The 16,757-nt window shown below is 39.9% G+C and overlaps 1 protein-coding gene across 6 annotated transcripts; it reads right to left on the bottom strand.

Annotated features, from left to right (window-relative positions):
- Positions 1-993: 993 nt before the first annotated feature.
- Positions 994-15,116, bottom strand: DMC1 (DNA meiotic recombinase 1). 6 transcript variants are annotated; one of them, XM_062620500.1, is made up of 13 exons: positions 14,702-15,116; positions 12,917-13,007; positions 12,247-12,291; positions 9,248-9,394; positions 8,867-8,949; positions 8,239-8,291; positions 7,198-7,239; positions 5,182-5,352; positions 3,984-4,057; positions 3,772-3,886; positions 2,864-2,924; positions 2,289-2,405; positions 994-1,660 (listed from the first exon to the last, which is right to left on the bottom strand). In XM_062620500.1, exons 2-13 carry the CDS (start codon positions 12,974-12,976, stop codon positions 1,591-1,593), a joined length of 1,038 nt encoding a protein of 345 aa, XP_062476484.1. In that variant the 5' UTR covers positions 12,977-13,007; positions 14,702-15,116; the 3' UTR covers positions 994-1,590. The 6 variants fall into 6 exon arrangements, with proteins under 6 accessions (XP_062476484.1, XP_062476485.1, XP_062476486.1 ...); XM_062620501.1 differs by having other exon boundaries at positions 12,917-13,004; XM_062620502.1 differs by lacking the exon at positions 14,702-15,116 and adding an exon at positions 5,893-5,965 and having other exon boundaries at positions 5,182-5,273; positions 12,917-13,280.
- Positions 15,117-16,757: the final 1,641 nt, after the last annotated feature.

The raw sequence follows: 16,757 nt of genomic DNA, 5'->3' as shown, positions 1-16,757 counted from the left end.
GCTGGATGGCATAGGTTGCAAGGTCTTTTGTGCTGTGCTCAGGATTTTGGTACCTACCGACAAGTAGCCAACTGGTCTGTCCCTGCACAAGAAGCCATGCCTGGTGGGGGGTATGTGTTCACCAGCCTGACCAAACCGAGGCCCAAACTGCTGCTGCACCATTGGCAGAGCTTTCTGGGCTGCCACATGATCACAAGTCAGGCAGGTTGGCAGAAGGGAAAGTGTGTCTCCTTCACTTTCACACGCTTCAAACAAATAACTTGGCCTGGAATGAGAACACAAGCTGTTTACTGTTCTGGTTGTACCTACTGTGTGCGTGTACGTATGGCATATGTAGGAAAGCAAAAAGCAGCCTTGGTGCTTGAAATAAAATGTTGGAAGAAACTTGGGCCTTTTAAGTGGGTGGGGGGAGTCAAGTGACACCATATGCTCTCACCAATACTCAGTATGTGGCCCTTACATACAAATGCCTGGTGTGGGAAGGACTGGCACAGCGAACTGGACTCAGAATGGCTGATCCCTTCCATCCAGCTTCAGAGATCAGCTGACCTCCCTGCCTCTCCTTCTAAACTCCTCTCCACTGTTAAAAATAGTGCTTTACCTCAGGAAAAATAAGAGAGATCTGTTAGGAAACCACTTGAAGAAGGCAAATTCTAGGTCTGTCACCGTGTCAGGCTTTTCTTGCATGAATTTCTGGCCATCACTGCCTTTTTACTTCGTGGCCTCTTATGTGCATTAGCAGTGTTAAGTATTGGTGTCAGCCTGTCTGCCCTATCAAATCACTGGTTTTACTTTCATCTGCTTTTTAATAATAATATTATTTAATAATGTTAATATTCTTACTTATATTAGGAGACTGACAAGGCAAATTCTATAAAGGTTGTTTCTTTAGAGAACCAGACAAAAGGTGTTAAAATGTGGGATTGCATTGTGAAAGATCAGTGAGATTATTGAGAGCAGGGTTTGGTTTAAAGCACCCAAACAGAAGCAGAGTGTGGTTCGTAATCTTTATTTTTAACTTTAAGATGAACAGTTTGAAAACATTCTTTCCGAAAAGTAGAGAATGCTAAATAAAAATACAAACTTATCTAGTCAAGATAAAAATGCTTGAAAACATATTTTTGAAGCAACATGTTCGTGTATGGTATGTGAGGGTCCACCAAGTTCTTGGGCTGTTGCTCCTGCCACTGCTTTTTTCATCTATTTATATCAGTTTTATAACTGAGTTTATTCCAATTCTGTTCCATTTCACACTATTAAATTTTACCACATAACCACTTTCTTTGAAAGAAACTAAAAAAGTGTATTTTAATTTTATATGAAAGGACAGCTTTGATTTTCACAAAATGTAAGAAAAGGCTTCTTTGAACAATTCACAAGCTTATTTCTTAAAAGCTTTGTTTGCTGAGTTCAGTTGTAAAACAAAGACCCAAACTGAACCAAATCTTATTAGGATCAATAAAACTGAACTGTACAAAATTCATCCCAGTTGGTTCTCAAAATGCAGCCAGGCAGTTGGTGACCTCACACAGATCTTCATCACAGTTACCCATGTTGTTTTCAGCTGTACATTTACATCATTTTTTCTGCCTATTCTTTGGCATCCCCAACCCCTCCAGCAGTTATTGCAAACGTGGCTTCGTTTTCAGGCATCTCAGGGCTGGGAAAAAAGAAACAACAAAGATGTGGGTTTCCCCATGCTAAATGCAGTTGTGAAATGGTCTCCAAAATGTTGAAGTATTCCAGATTGGTTACATATACGTTGTCTTTATGCCTGTATGTAAGCTGTAGAACGTGATGAGTATTACCAAGATCAGCAAATGTGAAATCCAACACAAACTCTCATTTCAGTTTCTTAGTTCCTAACCAGAAACACTGGTCTGTCTGTGTAGTTCTGGTGTGATTTTTAGTGACTTATGCCTGCCACAGCTTACCACATAAAGTGATACTAACGGAGTCAGCAAAACTTAGTAATTTAACATCTCTGAAATTTTCCTGCCAAGGGACCACTAGAGTTGCCAAACTATTTGATGGTCTTCTTTAAGAGATAAGCATCTAGTAGGATTTATGATGAAAAATTATATAGTTTAATGCATGCAATACACAAGACAACTGTAAGTCTGTTAAGTACTTTGTCCTGTCAGATTTTCTCTCAATTTACCATCCAGAAACGTGGTTAGTTTGAAACTCTAAGTCTCTGTCAAACCATTAAGTTTCAGTCCCATGAACTTGTCACCTTGCAGTTGCTCATAACAGAACTTCCTTCCTGTGAAGGAAGGGTGATTTACCTGTCGTATATCTTTGCAATACGCAGCTCCCCTCTCCCTTTTCTCAAGCTAATCCTGGTGGTCGAAGCATGAGCAAGGATATGGCCCCCAATGGGCTTTTTTGGGTCTGCCTGAAAGCTAAATTAGCAAGAAAATTGTGAAAACTCCATAGGTTAATGCTGTGATTAACTGACAGACAAGGCCTCAAGATAGGATGTTCAAATGTTCAATGCTGGCATAATTTTTCTCTCATTAAATTCAAGAGGCTCAAGAAATACACATCTTAAACTCCATATATAATTGCTCCAAAAGAAAATTGAGTGCCTTTCAGTACTTTATATGGCTTGTTCTCTTTGTTCAAGTCACAGTGAAAGAAGCCATCATGCCAGGCAGCAGGTAAACAAAAAATCTCATAACGAAGACTGAGAGAAACCTGTAGTTGTCATCCATGAATGATTCCTTGTATTAAAGGGACCAGTGACCAATCTGAACCTTCATTTTGGTGGCTCTGGCTCCATACAATCTCAGCTCTCATTTCTGTTAAATATGTAATACAGAGGACAGGAAGTTTTGGTAAAGAGAGAAAAGTATCTTACGTCATCGTTGCTCCTGGATCAGCAGTCATCTGGTTGGTCACAAACACGGCCACGTTATATTCTGCAATAGAAAACAATGCAAAGAGGGTCGACCAAATCCAATTCTAATTCCAAAATATTCTTCCACCCATGGGAAAAGCCAGGCTGCTGCTGAAGCCCTTCAGATTTCAAGTAGAAGAGAAGCAAATATTCTTTACATCTGATGGTTGGAGTTAATCAGGAGACAGCCTAAATTTGCTGTTGTGTGATGTCAGCTGTAATACTTATGCCAAAAATGAGCACTTTTCAGAGTTGCACTGAACAAGTCTTTCTCAGTTCCCATCTTCTCTGCTGGCTCCCTGCCTGCAGCCCCCTCTCCCTCCCTTTGTTGGTTTGCTGGTTTTTTTTTTAATTTACTGCGTAAAAGAAAAGTCATTTACTCATTCCTCTTCAACATTCCTGAGACATTCTAAAGAGGAGGAACACTATTCATCCTGTCTTCATCCCTCAGAGCATTTCAAAGTACTGGGAAGGTGGTGATGGGTACAGTTTTTTATGGCTCTGAGCCTTCATCCTTTTGTGTATTCCTCATGTTGCTTGTGTACTTAGACTGTTGAGATGTGGGGAGCATGGTTTCTCATGGCAGGTATTTCTCCAGTTCTACAACCTGTTCTTTCATTTAAGACTTGTCTTAACTGTATTTCTAGAAAAACTCTAAATGTTTAATAGTTCTAAAGATTCCTTAATCTCTCATCTTGAAATACTGCACTATCAATTTGTTCTTTTTGGTAACTGACAGAGGTGTAAAGTGAAGAAATGCCAGTGCCTGATCGATAATACACTTGGACTATGAGGTGGTTGTGCTACTAACAGCTACTGTTGCACTAACTCTAATCCATGTTTTCTGAATTTTGCCATGTTTCTCTCACCTTCTGATATTTTTTGGAGCCTTGACAGCATCTGAGCGAGTTTCTGTTGTCGTTCAGCCAACTCCCCACGACCACTGAAATCCACACGGAAAAGTGCCATTATGGAGTCAATGATCTGCATTGTAATTATTCTCAGTAAGTAAATACAGTGAAAGAAAATAACAGAACCTATACTAAAAGCAGTAATAATGATAATAAAATTAATCTTGTACCAGTAGCTTGAAAATATCAGCTTCCTCATGGAACTTGGCTGCTACATAGTCAAGCAGTTCCATCTGATGTTCACCTGGTGGGAAGTACAGTTGCCAAGTGAAATTAGGGCCAAAAGAGCTCAGAAGACACAAAAGCCTGAATTTTAAAATTCTGCTTTAAATGTCTGCACTGTTTGTATTTTCACTGCCAACAGTGTTAAATCCAGCACCCAAAACCAAGCTGCCTCTACAATATCCAACAGTGCCTGTGCTTCTGCAGGTGCCAGTTTCTAACAAAACTTCCTTGTGAAAAGCTTCACAAGAAAACTCTGCATGAAGGCATAGTATTTTTGTTAAGAACTGAAAAGCAGTATAAACATTTGAATCTAATGTTGAGTTCAATGACACACAGAAATAGTATTAATCATATTATTCATATTCATATTGTACTCTCAAATAAAAGTCCCATTTAAAAATTCCTTGAAGTTTTAAGGCAGTATCTTGTGGCAGAGTATGCTGGATCTGTTCCTGTAAAGTCCCATTCACAAGACCATAGAGAATTTCTCAACAGCATTTATAGAATTAGCTTGCATCCAGGCAATTATGGTTACATTGGTCGGTGTTTCTCTTACTAAGATCCTATACTGCCACTTGTCAGGCAACCAGCAGAGTTCATTCCTTGTTGTGGCAAACTGCAAAACTTTATGTAGTGCTGCTGAGCTGAAATAGAATCATAGAATCATAGAATGGTTTGGGTTGGAAAAGACCTTAGGATCATCTAGTTCCAAACCCCCCGCAATAGGCAGAGACACCTTCCACTTGACCGTGTTACTCAAAGGCTCCGTCCAGCCTGGCCTTGAACACTGCCAGGAACAGAGAATTTACCACTTCTTTGGGCAGCCTCTTCCAGTGTCTCACCACCCTCACAGTAAAGAACTTCTTCCTTATATCTAACCTGAACTTCCCATGTTTAATTTTAAACCCATTCCCCATTGTCCTATTGCTGCAGTCCCTGATGAAGAGTCCCTGACCGGCATCCTTGTAGGCCCCAGTTTCCAACACCAGAAACAGAAAATGGAAGCAGGCTTACAACTTTTGTTGGCAGAAAAACACTCTTTATGATCCTAAGTGGGGAGCTTTAGTTAATAAACTGAGAAATATTAAAACAGGAGTCTTAAAGAAAAAACAGCTCTGATGCCAGTTGCAGGAATGGTCTTACTAGTGTATGCACGTGCATACAACACATTGTCCAGTACTGCATCATGGTCAAGACTGAAGCGATCAGCAATGTCACGGAGACGGTCTGGTCTGCTGGTGTTAGTCAAAGTTAAGGATTTCTTTTTATACAAACCATGTTCTGAAAATAATAAAACTCCATTCCAAAATAGAACTATGGGGGAAAAGAAAAAAAGATTATTTATTTTCATCCATGAGAAGACTGACTTTTTCTCTTCACACTGTTCCACGTACCCTAAAGATAGCTTAGGTCTCATGATGATAATTGTTTTGTGTTCAGGGTTTGAGGGGGGTGTGACATATGGATATCTGTGCTCTAGGAATTTAGCTGTGAGCAAAATCTATTTATATGCAGTCTACCACAGATATGAAGTGTTAAAAATAGCGTTTAGTACTTAGATGAATTTCTCTTGAAGTGTATAAAAAAGCTTCTATAACCTGTAGAAGGCATATTAGATCTCAAAAAAAACCTCCCAGTTAAAATAAAATCTGTATCCTAACCAAGTTTCCCAGGTCAGATTCCATTGAGACAAAAGCCACTGCCTTGTGGGTCTCTACACACCGTGCTCTCCAGGCTCTCTCCTGTCAGCCATAATGTTTTACAAGTATGAAGCTATCTGGAGCCTCCTACTTGCTTATAACAAACTGTCTTTCCAGTTCATCCTACCTGTATCTTTAATAGTCCAAAAGATACAAAGTGTTTTCTGTATCAATAAAGATGATCTTTCCACCTGTGTAGCCATTTGGTCCTGGAAGCTGAGCAGTCACTACAGTGAATTCATACAAGATAAAAAGGAAAAAGCAGGAAAAATATTTTCTTACTCCTTCTGTTATTATTTTATAATAAAATACAACTGCTTATCCCTATCACCAGCCTGGTGATCAGCCTGGAAATCAGGAGTATCTCAAGTCTTAACTGCAATCTTGAGAAGAAACTCAAGCCCTTTTTCTCAAATGAAGATCAGATAAGACATAATGGTGTCAAAATTGTGTTCTACTCAGTACCATCACTAAATCCGTGTATTTTATATTGAAAATAGGTAAGGATATTATTAGTAAGTTCTTACGCTCAAAGCATCCTCTTAATCCTCTGCCCAAATTAATGGTATTGATTTAGTAGGGTTTTTTCCCCAGCTGTAACTCATATGATCAAAAATTATTTGAATTTGAACTTTTCCCGATAAGCGAATAGTTCCTGGTTGTGGGTTTAGTCTCTTTGGAGCGAATAAGCTAAAATACTTGATTCAGTTGTAATCATTCATTAAGGTATGATTGTTGTAATCAATCAAAAGGGTATGAAGCTACTGACCATTAGACTGCACTCCACAGAATCAGCCTTATTTTTCCAGAAGCTGCCATAATTTCCTGTATAATATAGGATTCATTTAAAGGAATGTTTGCCTACCCAATGTCTGGTAAATGTATTCCAGAGTCATTAATAGTTATATTAGTTATTATTTACTACTATTTACAGCTTGAGAGCTATTGCTGGAAATCAGAGTCCTGCTGTATCAGCTGGCACTGCCTGAATAGGGTAACTACCAGAGATTTTGATTATCCAGCTCCTGTCACCAGAAGTATCCCTTCAGTGCCCTTTCAGAATGTCACATTCAGCAAAACCTCTTGAAACCAGAAAATGAAGAGTTGCTGAGAGTCTTGCCTTTGCCCTTTTCTGAGCAATGTCTCTGTCCACCTGTAACCCTTATTCGTGCATTATTTCCAGATGGCCTGTTTCACTGGCTCATATAGGACATTCTGTTAGTTTCTCTCTCCTTATAGCAAAACTTAAGGTGATGTGAGCAGTATTAAAAAGTAATCATTTCTATGAGTTCTCTACCTAGACACAATTAATGGTTGTCAGAGTCACCAGGGTCTGTTTCACAGTATTTCTAGAGATAAAGGATTCCAACTTGTCTCTATGTGTTTAATTCTGATGTAGTTGTAAAGAATGGATTCACTGAACAGAAACAGCGTTTTTTTTGTAAGGGATTACACCTACCACAAAGGGTGTGAGCTAGTTGGGTTTTGCCTGTCCGGAACTCTGTTGAAACAGAAAAAGAAAAGGAAAATAAAAAATGTCAGGGTTTCTTTTTCAGTAGTTACTGCAGTTAGCAACACGCTTATTTACAAAATTCACCTCTATCCCTACCTTTTACAATCATTTAACCCCAATTTATAAATCATATTCCGTGCAGTAGAAGTGTGTAACATGAAAAGCAAAATCTGAACTGCTTTAATTTAATCATGTTTGACTGCTAACATCATTTATTCTTTTCTGTGTAGAAGTTAAAACCGCGTGGCACCTATAGAAAATCATTAATTGAGGGAGGGGTGAAGGAATGGCTGATTCCACTGACCTGGCCTAGTTTCATTTTTGGTAAAATGATCATAGAATCATAGAATGGTTTGGGTTGGAAAGGACCTTGAGATCATCTAGTTCCAACCCTCCTCCCACAGGCAGGGCCACCTCACCCTAGACCATGTCACCCAAGGCTCTGTTCATCCTGGCCTTGAATATTGCCAGGGATGGAGCATTTAATCTCATTATATCCAATCATGTTAAGTCCCCAGGTTATCTTTTCTAAGGGGAAGAGTACTGTGTTTTATAAACTCTTATTAGTTTTGAAGTGTTTGCCACTAACTGATCAAACTTACTGTAATAGTAGTTTAACTGTAATTTCAAAATCTTACTTGAAATGCAACGTATCTTAAGTGTGGATAAATAAAATACCTTCTGTGGCAGTTTTGTTACTGGAAGGGAACACAGATTGCATCAGGGAAATTTTTTCTACATGACACATTACTAACAGCATTAATAGTGTTGTGGTTTACTGAATCAGCATGCCCCAAGTCTAATGATTACTCAGCTCAAAGCCTGCAAGCAAGTGAAGAGGAATAATGGGAAAAGAGAAGCAGTTTCTTTCTTCTTACACTCATGTGGGTGCTCATCTTTATGACTACAATGGGGCAAGTTTGATAAAAGTAACCCATCTTAATTTAAAATCTAAACTAAGTTGCAATTTGTTGTCCTATTTCTCACCTCCAAAGGCTTCGGTGATTGCCATACTTTCAATCCCACCACCCAGGAGTTTACTGGAGAAAGGGAGAGGATTACGATATAGTTAGACCCACAAATCACAAGAGAAAAGTCAAAACCAGAAAGTTTTGCTACTTTAAGAAATTTATTTCTGCCCTAATTCCTCCAGGGCACTAAATGATCACTGATTCATAATGAATTAACTCTGTATTAGCCTCCCTTTATGTGTGCAAGAGAAAGATCTATAGAAATTACTACTGGAAAGAAAATACCTTTGAAAAGATAATGTTCCATAAAAAGTATCCCAAGGGAGGTCTTGAATTAATTTTGGCCCTGGACCTGCAGATTGTTTTGACTAGGTGGAAAATGATGATACATTTGGGATTTACGGATACAAACCCTGTTTATTTACAGTGACTGTAAAAAGTCCAGTTTCCCTTCAGAAAAGGAGTTGGTTTTGTTGCTTACTGGTGCAGGCACCTTTGAGCCAGCCGCAGCTCCAAATGCAAGGTAACCTACGTGTCCTAGCTGAATATTTATTCATTTATATTCTTGTGTCTCATTAAAGACAATAAGTAGGATTATTGGAACAATTTGGATTAAGGCAGGATTTAAGTAGAGATAAGCTTACTCAAATTCCTGGCTGCCAGTAGTAATATGAAATACCATCTTCCGTTTTTCACTGTACTCAGAGGCAGTCAGGAAGCCTGGTTCCTAAGGAAGACCAACGAGAACATGAAAAGCTTATTTTAGCTTTAACCCAAAGGTAAAGTGCAATAATCCCACATAAATATCTTCTCTCCACCATAGTCTCATTTACATAGGATAGGTTTGAAAAGTGCAACAGCATTTGTCTGATTGTTGTAAAGTATTATCCCTTTATAGTAACAATCAGAATAATTTTCACAATTTATCTTGATGATGTGGTAGAAAAATCTGTTCAGAGAAATGTTGCCCAGCATTTTGGAGAGTCCAACATAAGTTTAAACAATAAGCAAAATGAATGACTTACAATAAGCTTGTTTGCGGCTTCTTTAATCTTGTCCACTTTGGCCTCCGAAAGCCCTTTTACATTGCATAGTGCCCGTCTTGTGGTCATCTGGATTCCTTTGATCGTGCAGATCCCAACTGACTTCAGTTTCTTAATATCTGCTACGTTCTGTGAAGAAAGTTCCCTTCTGTGAGTGCTCAGGATGGTTAACAACTAGCAGGCAGAGTAATCCTTGGAAACATATTTTATTATACATTGATATGCATGTGTATTTTCACCAAGGAAGAAACAGATTTACAGTAAACTCTTTATTATGTAGTTTGTGACACCAACAACAGAAAATTTTGAGTAACACTGGTATGAGGGATCATGGTGACAAAGATGTCTGGGTCAAGTTGTATTTACATACCCCTGTTCAGTTTCAGTCTTTCTAGATCCAAGCTGGTACTAAAGAACCAGTACAGATTATTTCAGATAGCATGGAGCCCGACCTAGTAAACTCAGTAACACTCAATCTGTCCTTGGTCCCTTAGCACAGATAATCTGTAAATCAGATAATCTGATCGTGGGCAACTGGGAGCTGAGTCACAAGGATTATTGGAAACTGACGCTAACGGATGTGCTGTTTCTACACATTCCCAGTACATCCAGTTTAAAGCACACATATCCTCCACATCTGACTGACACTCTGGGCTGCAATGGACTGATAGAGTTCTTCGTAAATTGTGTACAGCATCACTTCAGTCAGCGCCCTACTGACACATTTTGCCTCCTCTCACCTCATTTGATGATTCTGACATCACTGAAAACTTAAACGCAAACAACAGATTATCACAAGAAAACAAATTATGTGAAAGGTGTGGGATAACACTTCAATTTACCATTTTCAGCCAAGATTTTTCTTTGGAAAAAAAAAACCCTTTGAACTGGATGTATCATCTATTTATCTAGAGAGTGTGGGTGCATAGGACATAAGAAGAGAGGGGGGTTATGCAAGAAATTAGTCATGTTCATTTGGAAGCTTATTTCTCATGCTGTGATAGGTTTCTTGATTATTACATTCATAGGGATGGGTGGGTTAAAATAAGTCATGAATAAAAATGACTCTTCCACCCAAAGGAATATAACAATCAGCAGTATAATAAGGATTGTGTTTTTCTATTAAGACAAACAGACTCCTGCTGCAAAGATAATTTTTCTAGGCCAAAACTTAAAAGACATTATCCTGCATCTGCATTTCCTCAGTGTCTCTGTCTTTCTGGTCATGTCAGACCCAAGGCTGTTCTGCATTGCAAATCTCCGTGTGGTAGACCTGGTTGTAGAAGTTCCTGTTCAGTCCTGCACAGATACCCTTTTCACCAACAGCTTGTGCACCAGCCAGGGTTCAGCCAAGATCTACACTTCCTTAGCCAAGAGTTCAATGCTACAAAGCATTGTGCAGTCATTTTAACACACTGACATGCCTTGCACCAGCTGCTTGTCCTGATCCTCTGCCTTATGTTGCAGCCCTGTGCCAGTCCTGGCCTCTGAGGTGGAAAAGGGCAGACCAAGGATTTGCAAATACAAAACCTAAATGACATTATTTGTTGTGATATTTTTATTTTTTTGATTCACAAATCCAGTTCACAGTGTGGTTACAAAAGTCGCCAGAAGGACTAGTATTTTCTAGGGGTAGAAAGGCTTAGCAAAGGCTCACATAACCTGAACCCCTTACCAAATGCTTTGGAACATCAAACCACAGCCTTGGTGGTGCAAATCTGGCTGTCTTTGTGGCCATACTCTCAGATCTAGTAAATATTTCTCTCTCTACTCCGGGGGGGGTATCAAACTCACAAAAATTATTTCTTTAAGCAAATGAATTTAGGCGATGTGGGTCATATGTTCACACAAAGATTTTAACTGGCAGAGATGAGAACAAAACCTTCCCCTGGGTTGTGGAAATAATCATTTCGAAAGAAGAAAAATTAAAATGAAAAGGAGCAGGAAACCCTTATTAAGGCAGAAGAACAGCCTATGTCATTATTCTTTGTTTTCAAGACCTTCCATATCTTGGTATCGTTCTCTGCATAGCATGCCTCATTTAATACTGACAGGCTAGTACAGCTCCCTTCCAGCTCTTGAGGGCAGCCTCTTTGGTCAACTTGTTACATTTTTAACACAAGAATTTGTGTATTTTTCTTATGTCATCCTATAGTTTGAGCTCTCACCCTCATGATGTTCATTCAGAACTCTCTTTAAAATTGTCAATGACTTACCAATAAAAAAAAGTTGACAACAATTATATTGCTGACACGCCAAGCCCAGAATTACAGTGCTGACTATTGCTGTCTCATTGTGCCTGTGGCCTCCCCATCTGTATCTGTCTGTAGTTGTTTATATATTTAATCTTATATTACTTTGGGCCAGCCCAACTTTTTATTCTGTTTCTATAACACTGAATGTAATAGGGTTCCCATCTATGAGCCAGTCTCCTGGCTAAGCATCTAATAATAGTAATTCAAATAAATAGGTGACATTTATGTGATAATAATAATTATGGTGGTGATAACGACGTTAGGAATTCATATTTAATGAAGAAAACTAACCATTTCTTTCTCTAGCTACTAATATTTTCCTCACTCCCACTCTACCCCCTTCACCAGCATGCTGAAAATAGTATAGCAACAATTGTCACAGTGTAATTTCACAGGCACCAAAAATGCAGGAGTAATTACAAAGATTGGCAGGAACAGGAAGTAATCTATCACACAGTTTTCAAATAAATTAGCAAGTAGTTGGTTTTTCAAGAGTGCTGGGTGCTAAATACTTTGAATATCTTGCCACTTTATTTAGGAATCTGATGGGAATGAGAGTTTCTGAAAACCTGTCTTATCACCAAAGGCAAAAATTGTCTTCATATGACTGATTTAGAATTTATTGCAAGGAGGAATTTCAGTCATCTGCATTGATGTGTTTGCGCTGTTGGAAACAACCTTAAAATAACTTTGCATGGGCAATGTAAATTCATTGCTAATACTTACAATTCCATGCTTCTGTAGCAGGTCAATATCCTGGAAAAAGGATTCCTAAAAAGAAAATAGCAGAAAAAAATAAAACCAGGTTTTGCTCTTTCTTGTAATTACATCTATCTCACTATGTGACTGTTTCAAATTTGTAAACATTTCAATGATTTTCCCTAATCATACAGAGCTTGTTGGACTACCCAAATAAGCAAAGCCATAGTGAGCCAAGAAGGCCTACACATTTCCTATCACCCTCTTCGTAAAGTGGATCTTCACAGGCACGCAGTCCTCTGCTGTGCTAATAGAACTTGTGTTATGATCATCATCTTGATCTTTTTCTGCCACAGTTCCTCAGTCTTTTCAGGCTGATGACCATTCATTGGAAGCATAAAATTAATTGATAGTCCCCTTGCACTTAATATAGAAGTGCAAAATATACAGAAATAATGATAATCCTATTAAAAACTCTGCATAGCTTTTGAAAGGTTAAAGGTACTTGAAGAGCAAGGCTGTACCAGGATCAGGAGAATAAGATTTTCTTGGTATTAGACTTGAAGAAGATTTCAAATGCACTGAGTTCCCTGATGGTCTTTGGGGACCTCCTGTCCCTCTGTGGACTTCGTAACATTATCAAAATATCTTCAAACAACATTTGCTGCTAATATTTGTCAATCAACCATAAATTTACCTCATCATCCTGGTATCCTGGTTCTTCTTGGACTACTTGATCCTCCAAGGCCTTCATCATGGAAGAACAGGCTATAAAGTACTGATCACTACTGGGAAATGCAAACAAATATAGTATTGAGGTGGCAATAAATGAATTAATAACTGTAAAAGGATTTTTAAGAAGTCCTTGAACTACAGAAACTTCTCAGTTCATCATATATGGATTTAAACTCAGATTCTGCTTCCAACTCTTTGTTATCTGACCGACCAGCCCAACATGATAAAATACACTGCATTACTCTCAGATGAAGCAGTTTGACTAGAAAGGGCTTAACGGGTGTTAGGAAAAACAAATCTTACTCCCATCTTGGGTCAGAGATGAGTTTGGACGTGGGAATATTTTAAATGATTTAACATTAGTGGAATTTATTCTGGTAAGAAAGTTAAGTTTGTATTTTTATGACAGAAGTCAGCCTAGTTGCAGACAGAACGGGTAATAGGCTATTCAACCTCTCAGCTCGTCCATCTTTAAGTGACAGAAAGCCCACAAAACAGTGCTGTTGAGAAGGTTACAACTCCTTAGCCATGTATCTTCAGAACAGACTATAAAGCTGTATTTGTTTTTGAGTTCTTGCTGGGGTTCAGAATACTTAATAAATATTGAAGACATAGAAGTAACACCTGTACAAAGTATGCTTGCATGAAGAGAATAAAACAGGGATATAAAAATATGAGGCTTTTATTGTGCAAAATAATATACAGAGAGCTTGTTTCATGTTTTTTCATGGTTAACTTGCCATGTCACTGCCCTCTCATGTGACTTCTGTAAGCAAGGGCAAGAACCAGAAAAGACAGTTATTGATATAATGATTAAATCAAAAGCAAAATATTACTTCCTTTTATTTTATGAATGTAAGAAAAATGAATACAAAGTAGTTCCTTAGAAATGTGATCTTATAACCTGCCTTATAATTTTTGTGGTTTTGGTTTTAGGTTGCTTCTGTCTTACTTATGAGCTTGTTTTAACTGTTCTAGCGATGGCTGATCAAAAGCTTTGTAAACTATGCCATCAGATGTGTGTGTATGTTTGCTTGCTCATCCTTGTTAATAAAATCCATGAAAGGTAAGACAGGTTTATTATGAAACTACAAGATGGGCTACATCTAACAGAGGATAGGGTAATTTATACTAAATATCTGCAAATAGCTTTTTTCAGCTTCTAAATGGATACTTAAGGTCTGACTAATTTGCTTGCAAGAATCTTGTGCATTCAGACGCTGGGAGAAGTGAGAAAGAAAATGTAATTTTAGAATGATCTTATTTGGGTTTCAAGTGAAAATATGATAGAGACACTTCTGTTAGCATTTAATGGAGATATTCCTATAAAATCAGTGTTTCTGATAGTGTCAGGATATATTTCATTTCTATTTCAGAACCCTGACAATTATGGAATGAGAAAATCATGCCTTCACATTATGCCTAATATCATTCAGAAAAATGGTTACAGTAAAACATTAAATAAAAAGTACTTGAAAAGATTTTGAAAACCTCTTAGCTTCAAATACTGAAGGAAGAAGAAATAATGCAAAAGGCATTACATCTGTATTCCAGTCCCCTTCTCCATTGAAAATATGTTCCTGAAATGCACGTAATCCTGCACTACAAACACAGCTAAACAGTTGATGGGATAGCTCTCCTGCTCCCCATCCTCAGGCAACTGGCATCTCACAGCAGAAAAACGAGGCAGACCCAGGCCTGCGCCTTCCTGCAGCCTACGAGGGAAAATGAAGGAATTACACCGCACCCTACTAAAATCTTTAGGTATGAACAAAATCTGCCTGTCAAGCAGAGGGGCCTCCCGTTGGTGGTGTGTTAGTGCATCAAAGACCCAGAGGATTCCAGTCACCAGCGCCTGCAATGAAGCAGATAAAAGGGTGAAAGTCCAAGACAACACGGAGAATCTATCCACTTTGGTGAGGAAACACAAACACTTCTGTGCCACCTTGGGTGCCCTAACCCTTCTGTTACCACCTTGGGAGCTGTTTGTTAGGATACATTATGAATGTTCATTAGGGAAGATTTAGATTAGATATAAGGAAGAAATTATTTCCTGTGAGGGTGGTGAGGCCCTGGCACAGGCTGTCCAGAGAAGCTGTGGCTGCCTCATCCCTGGCAGTGTTCAAGGCCAGGTTGGATGGGGCTTGGAGCAACCTGGTCTAGTGGAAGCTGTCCCTGCTGGTGGCAGGGGGTTGGAACTGGTTAAACTTTAAGGTCCCTTCCAACCCAAACCTGTCTGAGGTTCTGTGATATGTGAGACCTGCCCTCCTTCCAGCAGACTGAGGCTGTCGTTGCGAGGGGGTCCTGGCCGCAGCACAGCACAGTGCCTGATGAGCTGCTTTTGAACTGACAGAACCTGGCAGCTGATGTGACAGGTGCAGGGTGCTGGCCCCTGCGCTGGGGACAGGAGGTGATCTGACCTGCACCGAGGCACACCACGGCAGACTTTCGCATCTGTTGACTCAGAGGAAAATAAATGATTAATCATATATCAACACGCAGATTTATTTGGCTTTTCCTTGCCAGCTGCCTCTTCACGGGATATAAATGTCCTTTCCCAAAGGGTGAGGCACCAGAATTACAACGACCATTAACACACAGCTCATCCCCGGGAACCTTGGAGAGCGTGGGGCTGCGAGTGGTTACAGTACCCGGGACCTGAGCTCCCCAGACCCGCGGAGGCTGCGGCTCCCGTCCCCTTTCTTCCTCCTGAGGGGACAAACCCGGCACCTTTCCCGCCGGAGCGGAGGGGCGGGGCCATGGGGGCTGAGGGGGCCGCCCGCCCAAACGAGCCGCCTGCCTCGGGGACCGCCGTGGGGAAGGATTACAGGAATGGGGCCTGCCCCGTCCTTACTCACCCCCACCACCCGAAATACAGTTTTATTATTGCCTTCAATGACTTTATCTCCTAAAATTTATCAGCTAGCATATTTGCAATCTTTAAGGAATATTGTACCACCCTCGTTTTACAGCTGGCAAAGACAGGTGTGATGGAAAACACGGACTGGCGTTGCTTTGGAGGGCATTCAGTTCAACGCGGCTCAGCCTTATTTTTTTTCCAGGGTGCCACACACACATTTTCCCAAACAAGGCACGAAGCTTTTTTTTTTTTTTAACAAAAAAAAAAAAAAATTCAGATGGCCAAAACTTGTCAGAAAGCTGGAAGAGAAGTGACTTGCCTGAAGTCACAGGACAAGAAAATGAGGCTGAGTCATACACATGACTTAATCTGCCATTTTAGATGGATGGGAAAGGTGCTTTTAGCAAGACTACTTGCTTTTTCTGCAAGAGTTCTGCAGGCTTCTTGGAGGCAGTGTTTGGGAAGCATCCTTTTTAGCACTCCCCAGTGGGTACAGGACTGCATGTGAAGGAGGTGCCAGAGGACTCCAGTGAGCAGGAGGAGTTGCTGACAGCCCCTCAGGGTCACTGCCTGGGTAGGTGAGAGGGTTTCACGTGGCAGAAGGGATAGGAACAGCATCCCAGCCTCTTTCAAACTGCATGTGAAAAACTTCCCATCCTCTGCCTGTGAGAGGTTAAGAGCATTCACAGGTGTCATCAGTGCTGGCCAAGTGGGGAAACCAACCAACAAAACCCGTGGCTCCTAGCCACCATCAGCGCATCACAGGAGTGCTCTCAGGGTCCCCATTTGGGACATCAAGTCATTTATCAAAGTACCTAGTCTCATCCTGGGTGCCCAAGGCTTTGTCTTTGTTCCCAGAGGAACTGGCTGGCACTGCTTTTGCAAACTGCATTATTCCGCAAGAGTTATTCCAGACGTGCACTTAGGCAGACAGCCCTTTAAA

The sequence above is a fragment of the Pezoporus occidentalis genome, unplaced genomic scaffold, assembly GCF_034315485.1.
Source record: "Pezoporus occidentalis ecotype Australia unplaced genomic scaffold, CSIRO_AGI_Poc_V1 ctg221, whole genome shotgun sequence".
Taxonomy (NCBI): domain Eukaryota; kingdom Metazoa; phylum Chordata; class Aves; order Psittaciformes; family Psittacidae; genus Pezoporus; species Pezoporus occidentalis.
This window is presented reverse-complemented; position numbering and strand designations above follow the sequence as displayed.

Coding starts and splice junctions, on each gene's coding strand:
- DMC1 (XM_062620500.1), bottom strand. CDS start 12,976: ATGATGAAGGCCTTGGAGGATCAAGTAGTCCAAGAAGAACCAGGATAC. Junction 8,950..9,247: donor AAGCCGCAAACAAGCTTATT/GTAAGTCATTCA, acceptor GGTCTTCCTTAG/GAACCAGGCTTCCTGACTGC. Junction 8,292..8,866: donor ACTGGCAGCCAGGAATTTGA/GTAAGCTTATCT, acceptor CCCTTTCTCCAG/TAAACTCCTGGGTGGTGGGA.